Source organism: Phaethon aethereus (assembly GCF_964289735.1).
Source record: "Phaethon aethereus genome assembly, chromosome: 11".
Classification (NCBI taxonomy): Eukaryota; Metazoa; Chordata; class Aves; order Phaethontiformes; family Phaethontidae; genus Phaethon; species Phaethon aethereus.
This window is the reverse complement of record NC_138587.1, coordinates 20,363,722-20,383,451: the sequence shown is the minus strand read 5'-3', so window position 1 is coordinate 20,383,451 and position 19,730 is coordinate 20,363,722. Positions and strand designations below refer to the sequence as shown.

Sequence of the window (19,730 nt, the reverse complement as noted above, 5' to 3'; positions counted from 1 at the left end):
TTGCAAGTGGGAGCGCTCGCGAGTCCGCACGGGCCCGGGGGTGCTGGAGCGGCTGCTGCTCTCGAGCGCTGGGGAGCCACAGGAGGACCCCGATGGCAGCTGGCTGGGGGTGCTGGGGCTGCTCCCGGTCTCAGGTGCTGGGGAGCTGCAGGAGGACCCCAGCGCAGCCTGGCTGGGGGTGCCGCTCTCAGCACCTGCTGCTGGTGCACAGCTCCTCTCACGATGTCTTCTGGGCCGGCCGTAGGGGTTTTGGGCCCGATGGTGCAAGCGGGAGCGGTTTCTTATGCGGTCGGGCCCAGGGGAGCTGTTGTGGCTGCTGCCCTCAAGGACTTGGGAGCCCTGGGATGGCCCTAATGCCAGGTGGCTACCAGTGCTGCGGCTGCTGGTCTCTGGCGCTGGGGAGCCGCAGGAGGACGCCGATGGTGCCTGGCTGGGGGTGCTGGGGCTGCTGGTCTCTGGAGCTGGGGAGCCGTGGGACGGCCCCAGCGCAGCCTGGCTGGGAATGCCACTCTCAGCACTTGCTGCTGGCGCATGGCTCCTCTCATGGTGTCTCCTGGGCCGGCTGTAGGGGGTTTGGGCCCGACGTTGCAAGCGGGAGTGCTCTCGCACCCGCATGGGCCCCGGGGGGACGAAGAGGCTGCTTCCCTGAAGCAGTGGGGAGTCGCAGGAGGAGCCCGATGGTGCCTGGCTGCCAGTGCTGGGGCTGCTGGTCTCCAGTGCCAGGGAGCTGGAGGAAGGCCCTGATGCCGCCTGGCTGGTGGTACTGGGGCTGCTGGTCTCTAATGCCGTGGAGACGTAGGAAAGCCCCAATCCTGGCTGGCTAGCATTGCTGAGGCCGGCGAGCTCCGAGCTGGCACTGGAGGCTGTAAGGGGAAGCAGGAAGGTCAAGGCCACAGTCCCCCAGGCCTGGGGCAGGATAGGCCAGAGCGGCGCCTCCAGCCCTCCTGGAGCACAGAGGCTGTGCCAAGCCCACCCTGGGCACCCGCTGCCAGGCCTTGCCTGGCCCCCGGTCCCCACCCAGGGGCACCCGGCTGCTTTGCCACTTACCGGTGCCCAGGCCAGCGCAGCTGTCGCACTCCCAGCTGGCCATGCTGTTGCTCAAGTAGGAGCAGCGCCTGTGGGTGCCCTCGGCAGCGCAGGAGCGGCACAGCAGCAGTTGCCAGGGCCTGGGGAAGCAAACGGGTTCATGGCTGTGAGGACAAAGCGACCGCAGCACGTGACTGTCCGGCAGAGCCCTCGTTCTCAGTCCCTGTGCTTCGAGCCCTTGGCGAGACAGAGATCCCGTGCAGGGTCCCGGGGTGCAGCTTTGGCAACTCACCCCTCTTCGTCTGCCTGCTGCCTGCCTCCTGGACAGAGGCACTCCCTGGCATCGCAGCGGCTGTGCCTCTCATTCAGTGCTGCGTATGCATGGTTGCTCTCCCACGATGGCAGACTGATGGAGAAGGGAAAATTGGTGAGGCCCCGCTGGCCCAGCGTAAGAGCAGGGTCTGGCTCTTCCTCCCGGCCCTGTTTCCAACTCCTCCGTGAAGCAGAAGGCCAGACTCACGGGACAGCCGAGGGCCAGGACTGCTGGGGCAGCCCCGGGCACGGCACGGTGCTTGTACCCTCCTGTCTTGTGAGCCGGGTGAAAGGACACGAACCTGCAGGGGATTCGGATGCCCATGGTGAGCATTTCCGAGAAAAAGAGGTCCTTATCCCTACAGAGGGGGCACTGGAAACAAGAAATGCCAGCGCACGCAGCCTGTCCCTGCAGGAGAAACATCAGGAGCACAAGTGAGGCCCGGGTGCTGCTGAGCACCTGCCGTGCCCAGGGGCGAGGGAAGGGCTCCTACCTGGATGCAGCCCCTGTGGAACCAGGCGTGTTTGCACGCTGGGCACACCATGGTGCCGTAGGACAGTCTGTCCCCGACAAGGTCCAGGCAGATGAGGCAGGTGGTGTTCTCCTCCGGAGCCGCCTGCACTGCCTGCTCTGGGCGGTGCTCCCAGCAGAAGGACCTGGGGGGAAGAGGAACGCAGTGGGCACGGGGAGAAGCACTGGTTTCATCCTGTGGTGGCGAGGAGGGGAGAGGAGGTACCTGTACTGAGGAAAGAACTGCGTGACGCATCCACCCTCCACAGAACAGGGGAGATGGAAGCTGCGGCCGCAGCCCATCTCCCGGCAGGTGATGGCGGCCCCGCTCTCGCCACAGACGAAGCAGCACTAGAAAGAGCACAGCAGCCCCCATCAGCGGCAGCCTCGGGGCCTCCACAGCCAGCCCCACAGCTCTGGGCAGGGCGCAGGATGTGGCCGTGACTGGGTCACACCCCACAGTCCCACCTGGCAGACGAGGCTCCTGTGCTGGAGCCTCTGTGGAGCTACTGGGGGCAAGACGTTTGTCCCAGAGCTGGTTGGAAGGGCTGGGATTTCTTCCTCGGGCTCTGGGCTGAGCCCCGTCAAACCTCTGCTGGCACAAATGTCCCTGTACTTGTCGGGTCCTCACCTTCTGCGCTGCCCGGTCGACTGTACGTCGAACATCCTCAGGGAGAAATCCCATGAGTCCTACTTTCTTGACCCGTTGCTGATAAAGGTCGTTGGCAAAAAACTGCAGAAGAGAACAGACGAGGAGCGGATGAGGAGAGTGTGGCAGGGACTGCCTGTCGGGAAGCCGGAGGGAGCCCCGGAGGAACTCACCAGGCAAAACTTATGGGCACAGAGCCCTCGCTTCTCCAGTTTGCGCCCACAGATATCTGGGTCAGCCTCAGCCCGGCGACACAGCACACATGCTGGAGGGGAGAGAGCAAATGCCACCGGGAATGAGCACTTCTGCGGGGCCGGGGGAAGCGTCACGCAGGGATTGCCCCCGAGGGCCTGCTCTGTCCCTGCCTAGCTGGCTGACGCACAGAGCAGGAGGCCTTGCAGAGGAGGGGGTCATTGCAGGCACGGGTGTCCCAGCAGGTGCCCACTGCCCAGCCTGGGCCTCGCTTGCTGAGGAAAGGAGGGGCCCTTGGCCGGGGCGCTGGGGAGCTCCTGCCTCCCCGACTGCCGCTCTCAGCCCCACGCTGACCAGCCCGACAGCCCCGGGCTGTGGGAGGGACACTTTGCTCTCACCCTGCTCCATCGAGTCGGGGGCCTTCTCCATCCCGCCTGACATGGCGCACGGCAACGGTGAGCGCTTGGAGAGTGCCCGTCCACCCTGTGCCAGGGTGTCTCCTCCAAATGCTCCTCTGCTGACTCTGGGGGAGAAGCGGGATGCAGGGGAGCTTGCAGCACAGGCCCAGAGCCCCGAGGTGCAGGGCCCCCCTCCTCCCTTGGCGGCCCCGTGCAAGCCCCGTCCTTCCCCTGCCCTCTCCTCACCTCGCCAGGTCGCACTGACGCACGGCCGGAGCCCAGCGCTCCCTTTTGTGGGCTTGGCCCCGCGGGTCACAGTGGCCTCTGTGACAGCAGCGCCAGGGGCCTGCGTGCGCCCCGGGGATGGGCAGGGACGCTGACGCCCTCGCCCTCCTGCCGCCCGCTCTGGCACAGCCCCCGCCTCACAGGGGTGGCTGTGAAGTGCCGAGGTGGGGGGCCGAGCCCTCGGCGCCCACGTAAGCGGGGCGGCTGCTCCTGCAGCAAGTGCAGAGGCAAATGCCATGTACCCCGAGGCAGCCGTCGAGACTGGCAGGGGTGGCCGAAAGGTGCTCTTCAGGGCTTTGCCACTCCAGGGCTCCAGCCCCAGCCATGGGACGTCTCTGCTCCTGCCCCCAGCACCGGGAGCGCTGCCAGCAGGTCGGGGAAGGCGCTAGGTCCTCTCCGCGCCGCACCGCTACGGCTGCACCTGCAGCGCTGCCTCCGGTTCTGGGCTCCCCGCTACAGGGGACAGAAGCGACCTTTGAGCTTGGCCTGGACTCGCGCATCCCATCTGCTAAGACGCGGCGGGTGGCCGGGTCACAGCACAGGACCTCAGGACAGCACCTGAATACCGCAGGCGGCCCAACATCTTTCTCCTGATCTCCTTAATGCTTTGGTGATGCGCTGCCTCCAGAACAAAAAGCGGCGGAAGCGCAAGCTGGGGAGTCACGGCGGGAATGGCCTTTTTCCATGGCAATAAACTGCCTTTCCGAGTCTGCGAGAGCCTGTCCTGGGTGGGGTAGGAAACTGCAAGTGGCTGTGGGGCAGCTTTGGAGGCGGTGGGTGGGAGCATTGGTCTGTTTGAGGGTCAGAGGGCTCTACAGAGGGAACTGGGCAGGCTGGATCGGTGGACCGAGGGTGGTCAAGCACTGGAACGGGCTGCCCAGGGACGTGCTTGGGTCACCGTCCCTGGAAGTATTTAAAAGACGTGTAGACGTGGTGCTTAGGGACACGGTTTAGTGGTGGACTTGGCCGTGCTAGGTCAGTGGTTGGATTCGATGATCTTAAGGGTCTCTTTCCAACCTAAATGATTCTGTGACTCTAATTACCCTTCAATCATTGCTTATTCACCATTTGGTTACCGTTTGCTTTTCAGTCGATCATCAATTAATTACTGTTTGATCATCGCTCAATCATGAATGAAACCCTTTCAGTAAAGGGACAGCGCATGGCTGCTCCTGTGGTGGCGTCTGGGCTGGCTGGAGGCCTTTTGGGCCCAAAGTACCAAACCTTGGTAGAGACACTGAGTTGACACAATAAACATGGACCCAACTATAAGCAAATTTAACAGTCTTTTCCAACATTATTTCTCATTACATCTTTGAAAGATCACAATTTTGCAAGTAACATGTTTCTGCAACTTCTTCAGAGAAGAAACAGGACATGGTGGGGACCATTAAGATAAGAAAGATTTATTGTTTTGCTTTCACTTTCCTTCTTGCATCCTTATGCTTCTTCCGACATTCCTGAAAATATTTAGAAACCTCTTATGATGTATTCAAATGTAAATTCACCTGTTTGTCTCAAACGTTTTTTTTTTTTTGTTTTTTTTTTTTTTTTTTTTTTTTTTTTACATGCAGTCAAGTAAACTCCATCCTGTACAATACAGAGTTTCAGTAATTCACCTGACTGGACATCACAACACAATGTTATATACACTTCTGCACTAAAAATATTTAGTTTCAAGCCCTCCTAAACGTCCCAAATTACTTTTTATTGCAAATTAAGCAAATAAGCAGCTGTGTTCCCTCCTTATGCTGAGCTTTCAGCCACAGCTACCAAGTAACAGATATTAAAATACTCACCTCAAGCAATAATCTACGTCTGTCTTCCCAACCATCTCTTTCTTCACCGAGGTCTACTGATCTACAAAATAATTTAGGGCCCTCTGCACAAAACAAAGAACAAATTAATATGATTAAACACTTCTGAATACGCTGCTGCTTGTAAATCTCACAAGCAACACAGCAATAAAGACAGAAGGCCTAATCTTCCTCTTCCTCTCTTGCCCCCACAACACGGGTGGCTCAAACAGAAATATTATGTATTACAGCCTTGAGTACTAAGAAAAATGAAAGGCGGCAGCAAGCAGTTTTTCTTAATATGCTGAAATATAAATTGCAGTGAAACAGCAGCTGTTTCATTAAAAGCTGAGCACCGTTATCCCATGTCTCCCAAGAAAATTTAAGGATTCAGAGCTCAATTTTAACAGGGTCTGTAAATCAGACAGGCTGGAAGATTACAGTAACTGTATTAATACAGTAACTTCTACACAGACATTTAATAAGTGTTATCTAACATGTCTCAGGACACAAACATTATTTAAGGCCATCCTGAATATAAATATTAACTGCAATTGTTTTGGTGGCCTGTGGGTTGTTTGTCTGGTTTTTGTGTGTGTTGGTTTTGGGGTTTTTTTTTGCACAGGGGTTCTATGTTTGGTTTTATGTTGTTTTGTTTGCTTGTTTTTATCTATGAAATTCATTATATTCACAAGAAAAAGCCCCACATTACTTAGGATCCAGAACCATGTGGGCATATGTGGCAGATACGAATATTCAATATTTGTAACAATAACACCAGAAACACAGAAAAAAGTTACAGATCATATATATGCTTGAAAGGATCCAAACTGTCTAGATAACTTGTCATGTGATTTTTTTTTTTCTGTAAGCCCTAAAAGACCAGCCACATATTACGCAATCATCTGAAAACAGGAAAAGCAAGGTAGCTGTTTTTTTCTTAAACATCTCCTCTGTGTTTTAACTACAAAACATTAATAACTAGGCACTATTTTTTGCTCATTGAATTTCAGTAAGAGTTTGAAAAAAAAAAAAGAAAAAAGGGGGTGAAATAAGTTCCATTATACCTCTTAGTCGTTCATCATCTTTGGAGAAAAAGAAAAATCTAGTACTTTCTGTCTGTGGTAAAGAGAAAAACCTAGACAAACACAAAGGCATTTTAGCATCATAAAAGTTACTGTCAAATTCCATTAACACAAGTTAAAGCTGTAATGCTTCAGAGAAGTAGTATGCATTGAAGAACATTACCCCATAGTAACCAAATATAGCCTTATATAAAAAAACATTTCTTAAGAAAATTTAGTACGTATTTGGCTTTTGGCCAAAGCCAGTTAAGTTGTCATGCATTGAACTAGAAACTCCGCTTTTATATTCAACTTCAAGTGTGGTATTGGGATTTTTTTTTAATATTACATTCTGTGCAGCAAGGAATGGTTTCCTAAGAGAACTTCCATTGTCCAGAGATGTGGAATGAAGATTTTGGTTTCCCGTGACCTCAGTGCTGCTATTAATATTTGCATAGCATCAAACTACTACAGCCAAGTAGACAACAAATACAAATATAACTTGCATTTCTTCGTCCCTTTCCCTTTCTGATGCCTCTGGTTCATCATCACCCTCAGAACTGCTGTCTTGGAAACGTGGATCTTCTTGCCATGTGCCTTTTACAGGTTTTATTGTTTCAATTATGTACGGCTCTGCAATAATATCACAATTAAAAAAATAAATCAGCCTATGCCCCTACTTGCCAGTAAAAATTTCTACTTCAGAGTGAAATACTTAAATTGGAAAAGAGAGATTTAAGGAGGACAGAAACCTCCCCTTCCAGGTTTTCTATCGTCCTCTGAGCAGGTATGAATATCGTTTGCTTTCTCGTATGTCACAAATTCACCCTCAAAATTCACAACTGGTATCATCACAGCATAGGGAAAAAGTGCAGGAGTCCTTCTGAAGCTTGGTGTTAGGGTCCAGGGTTCTATCGAGTCACTCCAACCTAACAATCCTTATCAAGTGAGTTGGGAGTAATTGTGCCTATTCATATTTTTAGCTTGCAGAAGTTGTAATAAAAGCTTTCTTTCACTGCGAACTATCTCAAGTTCCTTTGCAAAGAAACTCAGAATGCCTTAGCTCATTCTTTCTGTGTGTTTAAGCTACGTTATTTTCATGTATGTATTCCTGCCTATAGCATACACAGGCAGTTGCCAGAAGCCCACGGTCACTTAAACACTTGCCTGAGCCCCTACTACTTCACCTCGCCAAAAGGACTGCGGTTACGAACCCATGGCACCCTTTTCTTCTAGTGCATAAGCACAGGACTTGTTTGGATGACCAGCAGAACAGAGAAGATGGCTCCTGTACTGCCTCTCTCTGGCAACATAAAACAGTTTCCAAGCCCAACAGTAACTAGACTACCAAACACAAACAGTATTTTACGCACGAGAAAGATCGGAAAATCCTACTTTGGAAAAAGTGAGCGTTTGCAAGTTTAAATTGTCCAGAAAACATCCATAGTTTACGATCAAAAAAAAAAAAAAAAAAGAGAGAGAGAGGAGTATCCACATGTTCCCCCTTTCATGGATTCCACATGACACACATGATCTGAAGTCAGGCTAAACAAAAACAACAGCAGCAAGTAAAATCACAAAAATCAACAGAGGTATGTGCAATGGAGAGACTTTTCTTATTTGTTTGTGCCAATACAGCAGCTAGCACAGTGGCCCTGTTGCCACCAAACAGGCTTCTTATGCAATATAAACCAATATTTATTTATAATATTTTATTATGAATATTATGAATAAGCAAATATAACTCTCAGTGCTCAAGCATGGTTCTCCGTGCTAAGAACTTTGTGACCTCTGAACTGCATCTCCACTCAGTTATTTTCCATTTTGTTCTAGTCATCTCCTACATATTCTGAAACCTGTATTACCGCATTCAGAAATCACTGAATACTTTCTGAAGTCAGCAGAAATGTGGGGGTTTGTTGGTTGGGGGTTTTTTTTTTTGCATTTCAGTTCACTTCATACAGTTTCTATTATTTCCTACATTACTAAAGTGACTTGATTTCAGTTTTTTTAATCTTGATTTCATAACGTTTGATTTTGTCTTAGGTTAGGACACCCCCAATAATCACATGTCATCCCGTTTCAATTTTCCAAAGGTACAATAATAAAATTAAGTACATAACAAAGTGTTCTTGGATCTTGGGGTCAACTCTCAGATTTTCTTTTGCGCATAATACTACCTTAATTAACACATTTTATTTAACATCTTGTTGGTTTATACGAAACCTGATTTGACTTGCGTATCATCTTTTTCCCTGTCTATTTGAGAAATTCAGCGGATGACAGCAAGTTTTTCCATCACCGTTCAAAAAAAATTTAAATAATAGTTCCTTCTCAAAACATCCCTTTCAAAAATCCTGGGATGCAAGCATGAATTAGCTGTGATTAAACTACAACAATCTTAGCAAGTGCAAGAGAAGATCGTAATGATTTTGCATAATTACTGACTTTTGCCTCTGAAAATCCTCTGGATTCTGAATTTCTACACGCTATATTAGTCACCAGTGCCTGACATAAGCCGCTCCTAGTAGAAATTGTACTATTACATGTGTTGTGCTGTTACCTTCTTTTATGCCTGACTCCTCCATGTCTCCAAAGAAGGAAAATGTGAAACCACTAGACTCCTGAGCTGTGTTACTCCCAACGTTAGGTCCCAAATCGTCAGGTGGGGTAGAGTCCTCTGCATTGTCTTTGTCCCAGGGTATTTCTTCATTTTTTTCTGACTTGCTCTTTGAAGATCCAAACAACGCTTTTAAATCAACAGCAATATCGTAATACATTTCTTTAGACACTTCAGGCAGTTTCTCGCTCTCCTCCCTCCTCTTCTTCCTTTTAGCTTTACTGAAATGAGATTGTTAAAGGATAGTAACACAGCACATACATTTTTTAAAAGAAAGGTTCCCTAAGAAGCAACCTTGTTAGTAAAATCCACCCAAAGTTATCTAAGCACATTAATGAGTAGTTCACTTGTAAGGTTTGGGTGGTGTTTTTTTTCCTTAGCAATTCCAGGTTCTGGCAACAGGATGTTTCCTATTGCCAGAAACGGGTTTATAGGGCAGCATGACTATCATTTTGGTTTAGACTTTGGACCCGTTTCTTTTCACCTTCTGCAATTTACACACCCTTTGAGGGTAAGCAGTGGGAACAACATCTGAGGTCTGACTCCAAAGGCAGGAACAAGCCTACTTTATAATTAACCACACCCTGACTTTTCCTTTAATATGTGATAGCATATAAATTACGATATTTAGGAGAGATTTCTTTTCTGGCAAAAGAAATTGTTAAGAGCTAATATATGTTTTTCATCACAGATTTGCAAATCTTGAAGTCTATGACCTGAAGCAAAGGGCTAGCCTGAAGGTGAGAAAGACAGACAAAAAATGGCATGCTGAGAGTAGATGGACTATAATGAAAAGATGACATTACATGGTGTTTTTCACGGTCACATTTCTTATAATATCTTGATTTTAGCAATAACAGAGAGAACTAAAGAAAAAACAGGGCAGTCTGCACAGTTTCAAGCTCAGTCTTCTGCTATAGCCATCTTTCCACAGGAAGAAACGTCACAATTATAGTTACCAAGCTGTAATATTACCTCTCTTTCTCTGTAGCACTTGGTCTCCTTTCAAAAACCGCATGGTCCTGTCTTGTGGGATCATAGCGGAGGGCATTAATATCTCTACAAAAACAGAACAGAAAAGGAAAACCATGAGACATGCTAAATGTTCAGCTGAAAGCTACCCTAAACCTTTACAGTCAGATTCAAATTCACACTGACTTCTTTACCAAAAAAGCTCCAGATCAACCCAAAACCTAACTGGCATTTAGAAAGTGCCTGCTAGCCAGTGTCCTGATCACGAAAAGTTATAAACAGAAGTGGCTTTAATTCAAATTGTTGCATTTCATATAAAACATAGACCTCAAGTTGTGTGTGTTATGGAGTAAGTTTATACCTGCACCTGTGCATCTTTTGAGGAGCTCTATCAATATAGCTATACACTGCCATATTCCTTCTAGTACCAAACATTGCATAAATTGGAATAGTCCAAGGAAAAAAAGAGCCCAAAAAACCAAGAAAACCAAACAAAAAACCACCCCATTACGCCCACCTTTCAAGATCTAAACACTTTGGGGACTTTCAGCTAGAGCAGTCTAGGGTTTAGACTGTCCCCAATACTAGCGTAGCAAAGCCCTTATGGCAATGCAAGAACGTAATCGCTTCTTTCCCCTCCCCTCCCTAAATTAAAGCTTACAGCATAAATTAACTGCTTTTAAATGGTTACATACTCTACACTAACTGGGTATTAGAGAACGCTGCCATTCGCAAAACCTTCCTAGATGATCTCTGGGGTCGCACAGATTATTTCCCCCTCTGCTTAGTCTTTAGAAAATACATGAAAATTTGTACAGCAGTCATAGAATTAAACATGATTGTGCAGCAGTCACAATGGTATTTAGCAGTCAGTTGATGCAATTCCAACAGTGACTGTCAGTAAAAATTTACTAATCGCACACTACTGCATTACCCTTAACGCTACGAACTTCCACCAACTCAGTCCACAGACCAATTTCTGTTAAAGCGCATAGTTAAATGTCACTGTACTTCCAACAGTACATTTCCAAACCTCTCTCACCGTCCTCGAACAAAGCTGAGAGCATGCCCAACAGCAACATGTAACAAATTCCTCATCTCATGAAGACATTTCTCTAAAGCAGAAATACAGGTAAATGAAAAAAAGTAAAAATTCTCCACTGCAAAAGAAGTTTGATGCTAATCACCTGTAGGCCAGAGAAAACAACCACCTTATTAACGGCTATGGAAGTTACGAGTCCAACTTACTGACCTACTGCCCAACTCACATGTTCTTTGTTTAGCCACCTTAAGTTTGTCTCCACAGGGAACAGAAATATATCTTACGTAGGCAAGGAATTATTAAAATATTAATTTTCATAACCAACAATCCAATCATTCAGAATCTACTGGAAGAAACTCAGGCAGGCATACAATAATTTTTTTCCCCTAAAATAATGGTAATTACCAGCTGTATAATCTATTGGGACACTCAAGTTGGGAAACTGCATTAAAGACCGACTTCAAATGCACACAACAGAGAAGGACTTGTCTCGGTCAGCTAGGCAGAAATTTTAGTTGTGAATCTTCAGCAAAAGTTAAACCTTCCTAAAATTCCTTTTTTTCTGGTAACAGATGATTCATACTTGAATTTCTTAGCGCTTGTGGCTGTTTTGGTTGGCTTGGGGTGTACCAGGTTGATATTCAAGAGGCTTTCCAGTATTTGCAGATTTTTCTTCTTCTCCGCAGCAAGCTCTTCTTCCTCATCTGCCTTCAAGGTGTTTGTCTCTGCTAAGAGAAAAATATATACATTATTTTTCCCCCGCCACTATGACCTCAGTAAGCCTGTAATATTTTATGTATAACATTACTATAGTGCCAGAAAAGCTCACATGTATCAACATGTCAGTTCCTTTATTTTAAAGCTACTCAAAGGTTTTCACTGTAGACAATCTTTGATTAGAAATGTCACGGGCATCTACTTCATGTGAAAATCCAATCAGTTATTTAACCTGTTCCCTGCTTAGATCACATAACTCTGCAATTACTCTGCCACTGATAGATGCTGTACAGAAGATCACATTAAAGCAATGAAGAGAGTAGCAGAACTAGGCAAGAATTTAAGTTTCAGAAACAAATTCTGAATCTTGAAAACCAGGTTAACAATTTTGGTTTTGGCAGGGGCGGGAAAGAAATGCTGTTTAAAAAAACAATTTAAAAATCTTTCAAAGGCTGACAAATCAGCTGTGGACTGCAGGATGACCACAAAACAAACAGTGGTAAATGAATGTAACGGTCAAAAAGTTTATTTTAACAAGTCACCATTTATCCTGTGAGAAACACGGATAAACGCATTCTGGTATCATCCTGTATTAAAAAATACCTTCAAATACCGACTTATCAGCCAAGTATGTCTCATTCAGCTATTAAAAATGCTTTTGCAACAATCACATTTAAGAAAAACACAGCTACCAATATATGCTATGTTCAGCCACAGCAGAGCTGGGTTCTTTTCTTTAAGGAATCACCAAAGAAGCAGAAGCAGCCCGTAAGTTGCTTCAAGCATACCAAATTAAGGCTCCATGATATAGCTCTATTAGTATCATTACCCAGGAATTATGAGCAGGTTTACCTTCTTCTTCACTGTCACTTTCAAGGAACCGAGCATCCATGCGAAATCTTTCATCTGTGCCAAATCGTGATTGCAATTTCAAGAGCTAAACAAAATGAAATAGATCCTATTAAGCACTGGAGAAGAAAATCATCAACACTGAGTAACTGTTTTTTTTACTATAATTATGGCACCGTACTCATAACCTTTAGCTCTTGATGCCTTTTCCAGAAATTTCTTTGTATTCAAAGACGACAACATCAGAGAAACTCCTCCCATTCCCCAACACACACCATTTCCTCCGTGGCTACTGTTTCCACTATTTAAAAGAATTCTATTGCAAGTTTGTCAAAATCATATTCCACAAGTATGCAAACCTACGTGTTATGTTCTTCTGAAGTGGCATCATGGAAACATAGAAGAAAACTAAATTACAGTGATGGGTTCACTCACTTTTTCACCAGCTTTGCCTTCAAACTGGGGCTTAATTGTGAATCTCTCATCGTCTGTATCATCCTGCTCATCCTCGCTGCTTTCAAAGAGTTTGCCCAGAGTTTTAGGAGCAGATTCATCCTTTGTTAAACAAAAAGAAAATACAGAAGAGCAGCCGTGTACGCAAGCTCGAGAGAATAAATCAGTATCAGCTTTGTTCATGTGCTTTCCAGCTTATCTGAAAAAGTGGATTTCTAGAATAACCAGCTCACTTATTGATCCACGGCCTTCAAATCTTGTACTGTATACACACCTTGTACAATTCTCTTTTACAGTTATGACTATTAAATTTCAACATAGACAAAATATTCATGTAAAGGGTAACTTCAGTTTTACAATATGAAAGAGTTAGGTATAAAAAAAATCCAACTTTCTGATTAGGTCAAGGGAGATCAATTTAAAAACATCAATGTCTAATTATACCTTTCCTGAACAAGCCTCATTTATGGTATAAACTCCAGGACACAGTTTAAATCAGTTGATAAAAATCAGTGATTACAAGAAGTAAGCACTCCATGGCTTCGAAACTATTTTCCACAGAAACTGAGGTTCTTTTAAAGAAAAGGGAAAAATACAGGGCAGGGATTCTAAACACAGGGTAAGGATATATTTGTAAAAGAATTGCTAAACGTGAGGAAAAGGGAGAAAAGTTTTTGAATTGAAAAGTAAGAATGGTCCCAATCTTACTACATCTCTGAAGAAAAAAAACAGCAAAAGCAAAACCAATAGTTTAAAGCTTTAGCAGAGATGTGACTAAAAAAATGTGATGATACAAGAAGTTCTATTCCAGAAAAAAAGTACTTAATTGTGCTCAAGGTATGGCTGTAGAATCCTGAGGAGTCTGCTAAACAAGGTCTCAGTTAGGCAAGGTGTAAAGAGGAAGTCCCACACAACTTCTTTGGACCCTCGCATCACTTGTAAAAACAAAACACTGCACTAATACAGATCCTTCGTCTGGTGTTGGAGATAGCAAAGAGTCCTTCTATACTACTCAAGCCAAATCTCCTCTCCTCCCTTTGACTAAAAGCAGCAAAATTTCAAAACTAATTATGCATAAGCCCTGTAACTTCAACATTCTTTTTCTTTTAATCAAAACCTGAGTATCTTTTATACAAATCTCAATCTCCTTACAAATTGTCCAAGTTCTCCAGCTTTATCAGATGCAGGGTTAAGTTCTCTGAAACCTGTTTCATGTTCGCAAAAAAACAGAAGAATCATTCATTTTAATTCAAACCTTATCTACATTTTTCTGTCACTTCGCTATGAACAACAGTCTAATAACACTTACTTCTTCGTGCACATTTCCCAAATTCGCATCTTTCTGCAACATCTCATCTTCTTCAGCTTCACTTTCCACATCTGAATTGAATATGATGTGTTTATGCTTGCCTGCTGGCTGGCTATCCTATGTGAGAGTGAAACTGTCAAGTCAACCATACCAAACACCTGCAGAGTCATACGTAAGTATCTAAAAGAGATTTCCGTGACATGAAAGGAAGAATCTACTATTCCTCTTGCAATTCTAGGGACATGCCAGGAATTAGGTATGCATCATTTTCTATACACTCGAAAGAAAACTGGCAATGTAATCAGAAATTCCAGAATTTTAAAGTATCTTAAACCACAGCTGTTAACGTCCCTTTCTCTTCTACTGCATACTACTCAGAGAGAAGTTGTGAGTGCAATTACCAGAGTTGAAAGAGCTCCTTGAATGAGTTTCTTCTGTAATTCTCTCTCTTTCTGTCTCTCTTCTAGAGCTGCCAGCCTCCTCTGGTTATCCTGCAACTGTTTCTTTTTCGTATTAGGTTCCTTTGGAGCAGTATCATGAAGACAAAGCTCCTTATTTTCCCAAAGGCTTGTCTTCCCATTCTCACATTGAGTAGCTTCACATTTGGGATTTTTATTGTTTACATCCCTCTTCAATTTTCTTGAAAGCAGCTTTGGGCTTTTCAGTTGTCGTTTAATATGCTTCTGTGACGCTGCAGCATTACTATCCATGTCACTGCCCTCATCTTCACTCTGATCAGCACTAGGAGCAGCGTCTCCATGGTCTGAATTTTGGTCGTCTTGCAAAGAACTCACATCTTTGTTTTTTCCTTGTAAACATGGCCTGGAAACAGGCTGATCTCTCTCATCTGTCACAGAGGAAGCATCTGACAATTCCTTGTGCTGTTCACAATGCCTATTTTGCCCCTTTTTACTGCTGACTTCAAGTGAATACAATGGATGGTTCTTAGACTGTCTTTTAGATGACTCCTCCCCACAGTAAGAAATACAAGCTTCAAGACCTAAACTTCCTACAGACTTCTTTAAACCAGTGCTGTCCTTCGTTACGTCTTGTTCACAAAGGGACCCCATTCCTCTGAAGGGACGGTATTTCAAATGCAAATTATTTTGTCCCTTGGAGCTTTCTTCATCAGCATTCTCCTCCCCTGCTAAAATCGCAGCAACTACATCGTCAGGACAGATACATTTTTGTTTAACTGCAGCACGAAAATTAGAAAGTTTTGTTTTATTTACAACGTTGCCCTTAGGATTTTCTTCAACAGTGTGCTGACTAGAACGCTCTGTACTATCCGATTCTTCTACTGGTGTCCCAGTGTTTTCAGCAGCTAACGCTTTTAAGTCATCTAAGGTAAGGTCTAAGCGATAACAGTTTTGCATCAGGGATTCATAATCAGAACTGATTTCAGACTCCCCTCTCTCAGGCTCTGAGTAAGAGCTTTCACTATCACTTGTCTTTGTTGTACTGTTAACTGCTGTACTCTGTAAAGCAGCAATTTTGGATTTTTTCCTTTTCTCTTTTCTTTCAACGTATTCTTCTTTTAAATGGCGAGCTTTCAATGAGAAGTCATGTACCAAATCACATTTTTTGCTAGTTAATATTTCTTTATCTCCCACCTTCACCTGTTTAGAATCTTCTGAAATTGCAGTTTTCCTGCTATTTAGATCTGTAGTTTTACTTTCAGCAATAATGTCATCTGTATCTGCTGAATCATAACCATTATCGCATTTCATAGCCTCTTTCTCTCTGGAACTTCCTTTCAGAGCTTTCCTCATGGCATCTGGGTTGCTTAAGGACCAGTGACTTCTGTATTTTAATTCAAAGTTATCCCCAACAATGTCCAAGTGGTCACTTTCAGTCTCAACATCTTCAGCTTTCTGTATTTCTGTCTCTCTCTTTACCATTGCTCCGATTTCCTCTTCAGAATCAATGTCACTATCGGAAACACTCAGATTATTTTGAGCTGTACCTCCAGAAACATTGCTTTTATCTGACAATAAACCTCTCCCTGGTATTTTACTCTCAAGGCTGCTTGATGGAGGCAATGTAGACTTCTCATTGGGTTTAGATTTTGATCTTTGATCTAGCTGTGATGAGCTTGTGTTTTTTAAACGTGACTGGCACCCAGAAGAGAGAACTACTGCTCCATTTAGAGCCTCATTGCCCAGCAGCCTCAGTTTTTTAGGCGGATTCTTAGTTACAGGGAACTCTCCTTGCCGCTTCTTGCTTATGCCATCATCTTTCCCTTCCAAGTGCCAAGTAAGCTCGGATATAGGAACTACATGTGTCAAGTCTGGCTCCAGCTTCCTAAGGTTATGGCAATATTTTGACGGGTCGTATTTCACAACGTTAGTCTGAGTTAAGGAATTAAACCAACATGATCCTTTCAGCAAGCAGACTTCCAGTCTTCATAAGCAGGCTAAATTCTGCGTGAAAGGACAACAGAGTCCTTTGTAATGTTATGACCAGAAGCCTTTAAGCAACTGACTTGCAGTCTAAAACAATTATTCAAATCACACAAACTTATGGCAAGATTTACTATGGGGATTCAGTAAATCAAGTATGACATATTAGTCAATATTAAGACAGTTAGGCAAATGTTTCCCCATGCAACAAAAGAAAGAAGGGAACTGGGCCTATGCCCAACCAATAGGAAAAGGATATTTTTTTTTGTTGTTGACTCCTGAGGTGCAGGATAGGCAAGACTCTGCCAAATTTACCAACAACCCATTTCTAAAAGAAAAGAAAAATAATCAGTGTCAAACAAAAAATGAATGGAAGTAACCCCGGAATAAAACAAGATGCATGTTCGTTGATAACAGAAACACTAATAAAGAACCACCTGAGACTAATTCTTTTTTGTTTACTAAGTGAGAGATATTTGTACTGTGCAACTTAGCCAGCTTCCTTCTCAAAAGAATAATAAACCAAAACCAACCAACCAACCCACCCCCAAAATTTTTTACAACCTGCAAACAGAGACAGACAATAAAGAACTGAATTTCCTTACAAGTACTATTTTTAATATCAGGCTTCTGGTTTATGCATTAACAGTGGTAACTATACAGACAGGATCGCTATTATTTTTGCCTTTTTCCCCTTTCCCACTAAAAAATTAATCCCCCCATCACCCTCCAAAAACATTCTGTGCTTAGCGAATAATTTTGAAAACTTAGTGAATATAATTTTTCTTGCCTAAATTTGCATGTTCAGTGATTGTATTCTAAGTCTTACTTTTGTAAGCGTGTGTAGACCCTGCATGTGCTGAAGCACATAGATCCTGACAACCTAGCCACCAAAAAGCTATACGCTGTATAAAAATAAGACACACGTTCTCTTTACATGCTTTTAAGGGTGCCAGGAAGATAGCCCCAACAGAAGTGAGTAACAAAGCATTTACTAATTTAACATGACAGAGAGGACAGTACGATCAAGACTATTTCCAGTCGTTACACAGAAGGACAAGAGCATTCTACATGTCTACATATAGGGTATTTCTTTAGACTATTTTTCACAAGTTGGATTGTCACACTTAATAAAGGCTTCTTTACATAAAGCTTAGAGATTTGACATCAATTTAGGTGTAATAAGCTTGTGCCTGATTCTTGGGGTGTTGTTTTGTTTGAATTCTCTATATATCTACCCCACCATACCTTATGGTCTGGCACCTCTGTACCTGGTACTGCTTTCATGCGAAAGTCTACAACTCCAGCCCTTTTCAGTGATTCCAACAGACACGTTTTGTCAGTTCTCTGTGGCTCTTCTTTCTGCAGCTTTGCTTCCTCTCTCTCCATGGCGAGCCTGTACCAAGAAGTGCATCGTATTTGAAACAAGGTCTGCCTGTGCGCTAAATTATAGCTGGCAGTGACACTCTGCCACAGAGCAGTAACAATTCGCTACTTAAGGAACTAACATAGCTGCTACCTTTAAGGGAATAAGGACACAAAACATGTGGCAGTATCTAATATGCATCAGCAGTCCACCAACGTCAATGAAAACTAGAAAGAAGAAGACTGTAACAGGTGAAAGCACAGCCATAATGCTATCCTATAAACAGAAAAGGGTAACTTTAGCAACAACATCCACTTGTTTATGGACTTTCACCTGTGCAAAAAGCTTTCTCTGGCCAGCTCAATTTGCAGTGTCCCTCCTTTCCATTTTGTTTTATTTAAAATTGACATGCCTGTAAAACAAGGAGACCCGAAATGAGTATTTTTCTACATTAAAAAAAAAAACCAAAAAAAACGTTAGACCTAACTATGCCTCCTTCTATGATACAGTTTCTTTAACATGATCTTACACCTCATTACTCACTGGATTTCAGTTTGCATATGAAAGGTCTAATACCCAAATCTTAAACAAGAAGGTCTACATCCAAAATTAAAGTTTCAACTTCAGAAGAGTCATTCCAGCCTGTATGGTTCAGATATGTTCAAATACAAACCTGAAAATTCAGGTACACGTTCCCTGAAGTTTCTACACTACTGTCAGACAGGTTCTTCTCTATTTAACTTCTTGCGTACTTTGAAAAACATAGTTAAGGAGTACTGAAAGCCAGAGGAACCAGGAACTTAAGGAAGCTAAGTATCAAGGGCTGGGTTAGCTTTTAGTTGCTCTCAAACAACTTTCCTATTCCTAATAGCAGCACTCCCTAGCTAAAAGGGCATATTACCAATACCTCTCTTTGCGTATAGGGATCTTCACCCGCCATTTCGCTGCTCCATATAACACAGGTGGTTTTCTAACCCTGCGAGTAGTTTTATAATGCAATTATTCTGGGGTTTGTAAAATTGCTTTAGCAGAAGGATGCCTTACATAAACTCTCCTTCTGGCTTTCCGCTCACATCAAGTCACTTCTAACATTTTATTGGCCTGATTAAAGCATTTCAATCACATTTCTTATACCTTTTCATAAAAGGGTTAGAACAAATTCCTACATCACCTATTTTAGTCAGAAGGAATCTTTTTAATCTGCCTACACCCACTTACTGAAAACTCCAGTTGAAGCAACTTCCATAAAATTGCAGCTTAAAGAAAATGGCGTAACTATGACAACAGAATGACACAGGGTCTACCTTGACCACATCCTGATTTAACAACATTAGGTGCATTACCGGTAATGCAACTTGCCTCAAAAGCAGAAATTACATTAAAATAAAAAACGTACTTACACTTTCTAAGATCTGCATCAGATATGCTGACACTGATGTAAGCAAAAGTTTTCACAGGATTCCCTGCTCAACGAGAAACATTCAGTTAATTGCTGTATCATTTCAGCATTTCCTTTAAAACTGAAAATTAAGTTACTTCCTGAAAATAAAGCCTCTGAAGCAAAAACTCCATGTCACACTACCAATTGAAAAACAAGTCACTTTTAAAGGATGATGCAAAACTGTTACCCTGATCGTCTTTTCTGGTAATAATCTCTGCATCCAAAACATGCCCAAACTTGCCAAATCTTTCTTGCAGTTCAGCCTTGGAAACCGTATGGCCAAGCCCTCCAACATATAAGCGTTTTGAAACTTGTTTCTTCTCCAT

At 44.0% G+C, this 19,730-nt stretch overlaps 1 protein-coding gene across 1 annotated transcript; it reads right to left on the bottom strand.

The window, feature by feature from the left end:
* Positions 1 to 4,200: 4,200 nt before the first annotated feature.
* Positions 4,201 to 18,375, bottom strand: LOC309408596 (nucleolar protein 8-like). The gene is made up of 14 exons (XM_082004475.1): positions 18,297 to 18,375; positions 17,846 to 17,993; positions 16,857 to 16,925; positions 14,597 to 16,540; positions 14,196 to 14,312; positions 12,869 to 12,988; positions 12,437 to 12,521; positions 11,451 to 11,595; positions 9,829 to 9,912; positions 8,797 to 9,074; positions 6,740 to 6,866; positions 6,237 to 6,307; positions 5,173 to 5,255; positions 4,201 to 4,833 (listed from the first exon to the last, which is right to left on the bottom strand). The coding sequence occupies exons 1-14, from the start codon at positions 18,371 to 18,373 to the stop codon at positions 4,780 to 4,782; spliced, it is 3,402 nt and encodes a 1,133-aa protein (XP_081860601.1). The 5' UTR covers positions 18,374 to 18,375; the 3' UTR covers positions 4,201 to 4,779.
* Between the last annotated feature and the right edge of the window lie 1,355 nt (positions 18,376 to 19,730).